This window comes from Daucus carota, chromosome 8 (genome assembly GCF_001625215.2).
Source record: "Daucus carota subsp. sativus chromosome 8, DH1 v3.0, whole genome shotgun sequence".
In the NCBI taxonomy this organism is placed as follows: Eukaryota; Viridiplantae; Streptophyta; class Magnoliopsida; order Apiales; family Apiaceae; genus Daucus; species Daucus carota.
The window spans coordinates 18,397,847-18,405,006 of record NC_030388.2 but is presented as its reverse complement, the minus strand read 5'-3'; the positions used below and the strand labels follow the sequence as shown (position 1 = coordinate 18,405,006).

The 7,160-nt window shown below is 35.1% G+C and overlaps 1 protein-coding gene across 1 annotated transcript; it reads right to left on the bottom strand.

Moving 5' to 3' along the window:
* Positions 1-1,690: 1,690 nt before the first annotated feature.
* LOC108198942 (protein SRG1-like) lies at positions 1,691-3,711 on the bottom strand. The gene is made up of 4 exons (XM_017366715.2): positions 3,384-3,711; positions 3,048-3,295; positions 2,144-2,468; positions 1,691-2,048 (listed from the first exon to the last, which is right to left on the bottom strand). Exons 1-4 carry the CDS (start codon positions 3,630-3,632, stop codon positions 1,806-1,808), a joined length of 1,065 nt encoding a protein of 354 aa, XP_017222204.1. The 5' UTR covers positions 3,633-3,711; the 3' UTR covers positions 1,691-1,805.
* Positions 3,712-7,160: the final 3,449 nt, after the last annotated feature.

Sequence of the window (7,160 nt, the reverse complement as noted above, 5' to 3'; positions counted from 1 at the left end):
TGTTTAAAGTCATTTCCTCATCATCACTTTCACTAATAACATCAATTAGTTTGCGGCCCTTTTTTTTCCGATGATCTAGGCTGGCTGTTTGAATTCGATTTCTTCTTCTCTCTTACAACAATCTTTTCCTGTAAAGGAAAAAGTCAAATATATGAATTAAACCCTCCATTTTTAATAAATTTGGAAAACTATTTTTTGTCGACATTACCTTTTTAATTTTTATATTTTTAAGCTTGCGTAGGGGATCGTGCTTTGCCTTAATGCGCTTGGCCTCTTCATCGCTTTTTGGCAAATCTTCAGTTGTAATAATTTTTTTCTTCTTGGCAGCAGTTCTTGAACTTTGAGTTTTTAATTCAATATCCTAATATTGCATGCACGAAAAATATGAGGTAATAAAGAATTTGAAATGTTATTTAAATATTCAGCAGTGATCATTAAGAAATTATCATGTACCTGGATGGTTAGGTCATCCTCCGCTTCTTCTGATAAATTGTCCAAATGTTCAAGATCTGATAATTTTTCCTCAACATCCATCTGTACATCAGAAATCTGATAAACCTCGGAATTTAACTTCAAGTTTTCTTCCGAGACGTCTATTGTTAGAACATACTCTTTGTTGATGAAGTTATTGAATAAAGGCGGGAATTTTCCATCTTCCTCCTGCTTCAAGTATATGAAATGTGAAGATTAATAATATAATGACACATGCATTTGTTTTCGATAAGATATATCCACCCTACCTCTGTGAGGTCAAGTTCCACATCAAAAACCATTTTCCCTGTAAGTCTTCGAATTTCACGGTCTCCAAAAACCAATGGAAGAACTCCAGTTTTATCAGAGCACAGCACGAAAACTCTGAATCTTTTAACATGCATGTTTTAGTTTCATTGTATACAACTTATATAACAACGTAAGATCAAAATATTTGGTTCTATATACCTTTTCTGTGGCCAAGGGAAGAAACGATTGCATTGGGGACATTTGTATCTTCCATCAACATAATCTAACTCCGAGTTACACTTTGTGCAGATGTAGAAGAACCAGTTCAGATCCTCTCGAATTTTTTTAACAATTACCCTTGCAGTGACTTTCGTCTGGATTACAAATAATCTAAAACATCAGCTTGTTTTCAAATAAATATGCATCATTGAGTCATCATGTAATTACTACTTCATTTTAATACCTCGTGGTCGAGTTTCTTGATATCAGCAATGCACATTTCCTTCATTGGAACACTTTCTAACTGTTTAACCACCACTTCCTCGGGATGAAAGAAAGAAGTTGTAGTCGCCCTGCTTGATTTTTGGTTCACAGCAATTTGGTCTATATTAGAAAAACTGAACTATTAAACTGACATGCATCTCCGACCATCATCATCTGTTAGCTAAAAAATCTATGTGACACATCGAAATACATATTAATTATAAAATATACCCTGCAACTATAACACCTGTTAACAATAATTTTAGATATCATCTATCACATCTTCTATATTTGTTGATTCTGTTTGAATTTGAAAATAATAATGAAATACTGTTTTCTAAATATAGATAACCATTATAGTTCACACCAGTGGAGCATAACACCTTACAAGTTCAACAAATTTTACATAACCGTTATTTATATTATTTTAGTTAACCAATATAGCTATCGTGTTGGAGATTCTGTTACACAATAATATCAAAATACATTATTATAGAAAAACACATGCCTCATGTAACTCCAATTTTGTTGTTGTAACACTAACAGATTCACTGAGGCTTACTAGACCTCAACTTATAAAATTTATTTAGCGATAATATGATTTAAAGTCTAACAGTGTCCAGATAACTCTTCCCACCAAGCTGCCGAGCATACACTCCCTTGTAGTAGTCTGCAGTTGTCGTTCTCAGAAAGTTAGGACGAGCTCCATTCGCGATAAGGCTAGCTGCAGGGCCGAATTCTTGTTCCATCAAGGGGCTCAGGAAGGTAGCAATGGAGATCCTCTCTTCAGCCGAGTTACAGATGGCTCTATGCTCAATGCTACGGTAGGATCCATTAGTTATAATCTGCAAATTAAAACAACTTATGAAAAATAATCATGCCAGCTATCTATTAAACATAAGTGCTTGCAATTTGACATAGGAACCTATATTATTAATACCTCCAAAATGTCTCCGATGTTAACAACAAAAGCATAAGGCGATGGTCTGACTGTAACCCAATTGCCATCCTTCCGGACCTGGAGGCCTTCGGTATCAGAAAGTTGAAGGAGGATTGTTAGGCCAACAGCATCAGAATGTGATGCAAGGCCGATGACCTTATCTGGTTCGGGACATGGAGGATAGTAATTTGTTCGCATTGACTGAGTGCCATCTTGAAACAGGTCTATCATTTCCTGAGGATCCATTTTCAGACTTTTTGCCATTGCGTTTACAAGCTTCATCGCAATGCTTTTTAGTTCCACCGAGTAAGCCTCAAGGGCAATCCTGCGTGTTTTTTAGGAATACAAAATAAGTCCTAGTTCATATGGTTCTTGAAAACTTCTACTTTTCTTGACCCGTTTGTATAAAAAGTCAGGAGTACTTATAAGAAGTTGAGAATACTAGCTTTTATTTCAGAATTTCTACTTCTTTTACAAACAGTTAAACCACTTATAAGTCTTAATTTACTTCTCACTTTTAGTCCACTTCTTTATTTTAAGCAAAAATCACTTTTTATTAAGTTTATCCAAACGGTGCCTTAACATATTGTTATTGACCCAAATGGATGTTATGTTATATTTCGACACTGCCCTTCACTCGAATTTTTTGGGTTGAAGAGTGGATCACAAACGCCCATCTTTGGGGCAATTAATGTCTGCATGTCCATATTAAATTGTGACAATGGAGAGTTGAACTTGATATCTCCGCCAAACCAGAACTTTGATATCATGTTGATCAGAAGAAGACCCCAATTATGTTATATTTCACCGATCATTCTGACACCTTATATGATATGTTAGGACTAGTTTCTGTAAGAAAGAGAACATGAAATTTTCTATAAACAGAGAGTTGAGGTTGACTGACCTGTATTGGACAGGGAATTTGTTAAACAAGTGAAGCTTCCTGTAACGAACCGGAAGAGTGACAACGTAAAACAGGTCGGCCCAGTCAAGCTTCTGCTCCTCCGAGACCACGAAAGCTTGTCCATATCCCTCAAGATCTCCTGCTGCTTGCGGAAACTTCTTCTTCTCATCCAGTGGCATTTCAAAGAACTCTTTTGTGCTTCTGATTACTTTATCAAGTAATTCCTTGCTCACCCCATGGTTAGTCAGCTAAAAAAATCGAATCATATTTTATCATGCATCCTGTATTTGTTAGAACGAAATTTATGTTATTATGGACAGATTTATAAACGCATACCTGGAAGAAACCCCATTCTCTACACGCAAGGTCTAGTTTACTCGCGTTCTCCAAATCTCCAGCAACTAAGAGATCCAAGTTAACTACTGGGATTTGCAAAGATGCATTGGGATTGGATTCGATAGGGTCTTGATCAGGACGAATATATCGCGATGGAACGGCCTTGAGCTGCTCTGTTTTAACGAGTTCCTGGACAGAAGGTACTGGGAGAGACCCTCCTAATGAAACTGCACCAGCCTCTTCTTCCATTCGTATCTATCCAGAAATATGCTTCTGTTTTGATCTCGTTGAATGAATGTATCTTGCTAGCAATATATGCAAAATGCAAACTCTGTCCTGGCAGGTTTTTTACATTGATTTTTAACATTATCTTGAGAATCCTATCAAATATAGTTCCACAATATTTTTTGATTTTTTTTCCTGCATAAAAGGTTGACATTTAAATTTTTAATTTTTATAAGAAAATTATGAAATTATGCTTTAAAAGAGACTCAAAATGCGTGCAAACATGAAAGGAAACGATCACAAAGGAGTAATATTGATTTGTTAGTTGGACCTTCTTGACTAAATTAAACGAAAACTGACAGGTTGTTGCTGTACTATGTACAATATTTAATACAACTCCCTCCGTCCCCCTGAGTAGTATACATTGGGGGACGGGGACGCGGCACGGAATTTAATGCTCCTGTAAAGTATAGTTGTGTAATTTATTTTTAAAATTTTTTTTTTCTGAATTAAAGTTTGGATGTTATATTTTTATTCAGAAAAAGAAAATCTCAAAAATAAGTTACGGAACTATATTTTATAAAAGCATTGAAATGCGTGTCGAACAGTTGAAAAGAAACGTATACAATTAAATGGGACAGAGGGAGTAGCAGTAGGCAGAGTTCAAATTGTCAGAACTGAAAGAATCATCCCGTAAATTATTAGTCATACATCATTGTCGGTGCATACATGCGTCGTGTAAAATACTAAAAATATTGAGCCCCACTAGGGAATTATGCCCGCGCTTCGCGAGCTCCCTTTAAAAATGAAAATAATTATCCAAAATACTTAATAATTAATAATGTGAAGAATTACGACTTTGTTTTTTTTTTTTTTTGACAAATACGACTTTGTTTAAAAACAATGAAAAACAATGCAAATGCATGTGTAGTTATAATAGTATTAACAACCATGACCACGATTACTCTCCTAAACATGTTTGCCAAATACTTATACATAATGTATAAAGTTGAAATCCATACATAATGATCTCACAACTGCAAAATTGTTTTCTGATGAAATTGTTTTATGATAAAATTGTCTATACATAATGATCTCCAACATGCTAGTCTCTTGTTTGAGCTGCAAAGTTTCCATCCTTAAACTCATTTGGACTGGGCGCACCTTGAAGTAGGAAAACCAATGCAGGTTGTTGCTTTTGAGAAGCCCATCAACTTAGCAAGTAAAAAAATTAGGACGGGTTTAACTTTTGCATAGTTTAATATAGACAACCAACGCAGAATCGATGGTATTTTACTTGACAAAACCATATATTATGCTATTGTACACAATGTTGTAGTGAACAAAGCCATCTTCCATGTTAGAGATGTCGCTTTTGCACATGTTCTTCTCTTTGAGACCCATGCAACAACAGGAAGATACATCTGCTCTGAGATCTCGCTTCATCATGGCGAGGTGGTAGAAACTTTAGCATTATATTTCCCTGAATATAAATAAGTTAAAACATGTACATACCTAGCAGGTTTATCATAAGGCCTTTACGACTACAACATAATCAATTAAATACCATGGTTGTAATATAAAGGTTCTGATGAAATTAAGCCAAGATCCAGGCCATCAACATTTCCAAACCAAAAGCTCAAGGACATGGGGCTTGATTTCTTACCCGTGAGGCAATGCATGTATGAAACTGTGAAGAGTCTGTAAGAGAAGGGTGACCGCTTGATTTCCGTAACCAAATTTAATCAGATGTAGCTATGCCATTTAATTACTACATTCACCTAAATTTTTTGCAACGAAACTTTAATAAGGAAGTGAAGGATTCTCAGCCAACACACATATCAACAAACATACCAGCTGAACATAGAAATCATTACATGGAATAGATCCTAGAAAGGCAGACTTGCTCACCTGGGAAGAAAAGCCACTGAGTAGATGCTAGAAAAGACATGACTGACTATAGTGTCGACACGTATATAAAAAGGACACTATCGGGCATAATACCAGACCATCACGGTATTTGTACTTGATCACAGCCTAGAATATTTAGTAGCAATAATGTATCCTTCTCTCATTCTATCCTAGTGGCATAACCTTCACTATAAATTATGATTACCACTCAAATTACTACTCAAAAGGTAACTTCAATACACGATCACATGTAGTCCTTGACAAACCAAAAGATCATTGTATTAGATACCATACCGCTATTTATTGAAGCTTTTGACCGGGCATCCTGCAATTGATGATCAATTTTTTGTCTTTGTATTCTCTCCACCCTATTGCTCAAAATTTGATGTAGAGTTGTTCCAGGAGCTCTAGGTATATGACCTGATAGTGAAAAAATAAAACACAAAAGATGAATGATGAATGTTTAGCCAATTAGAAACCACATTAGATTGACATAATATAATACATTGCGTGTTTTCATCTAGGTATATGACCTGATAGTGAAAAAATAAAACACAAAAGATGAATGATGAATGTTTAGCCAATTAAAAACCACATTAGATTGACATAATAGAATACATTGCGTGTTTTCATCTTCCAAATTAGTCCAACAGCATTTACAGGCTACGGAAAACATTAAAACGGTAAGAAAAGGAGATGCTGCATAGTTAGATATTTTACGCAAACCATGTTGTGCTTACCTGTCTCGCTTGAACCCGGGTTATCATCCATCGTAGAACCTGCATATCATCAACTCACATTATAAAAAATCTTAAACAATTGCTGAAAATAAGGCTCAAGAGCTGTTCATGAAGCCGACCCTTTTCAAAAAATAGAGATGAGATTCCTTGTTCCTGTTTTTTTCCATTTAACATTCTCGTGTAACTATCCCAGTTAAATTACCATTTATGTTTGAACCACAAACAATCCTGATTAGACCAAATATATTAAGATATAAATTGCTTATGTAAAGGCAATAAAGTGCAAATATTATCCAATAATATGCATCTGCAAGAAATATATATATATATATATATATATATATATATATATATATTAGCATCTGATGCCTTTCAACTATAATGTGAATTTGAGAACACATTCATGGGTTATACAAAGGGAGAATCATAAAACTCGACTACCTACTAAAAACCTTTTCTTGTACCTTTAATACCAACATTGTAATCAGATGTCTGATACATTCCAGATCGAATGGTCGTGTTCAGAGAAGGCGCAGAAGAATTGCCTGCTGAAGTTGTGCCATTGATGAAAACTGAAAATAAATAGGAACCATAATAAATAGGAAACTAACCTGTGTAGCTTTTGGGTCAAGAATTTTTCATGGTATTGAGTCATATCCCTGCTTGTCACAGTGCTGAATGTTAGTACATAGTCATGGGGAAAGAGTCACATGATAAAAACATAACTACAGTGCTGGCTACCTCGAGTTTAACATGATTTGGATCATCAAAGTATTCTCTATCCTCCCAATCTGCAGGCTAAAGAAGATGAATTGATACTCACATTAGGATCTTAAATATACGAATGACCACAATTAGAGAATGATAACAATTGTAAGTTGAAATCAGTTTCAAACCCAAG

Bases quoted from the DNA above. Each gene is read 5' to 3' on its own strand.
- LOC108198942 (XM_017366715.2), bottom strand. From the start codon at position 3,632: ATGGAAGAAGAGGCTGGTGCAGTTTCATTAGGAGGGTCTCTCCCAGTA. The intron at 3,296-3,383 runs GTATGCGTTTAT...CGATTTTTTTAG, and splicing joins GAGAATGGGGTTTCTTCCAG to CTGACTAACCATGGGGTGAG. The intron at 2,049-2,143 runs GTATTAATAATA...TTTAATTTGCAG, and splicing joins ACATCGGAGACATTTTGGAG to ATTATAACTAATGGATCCTA.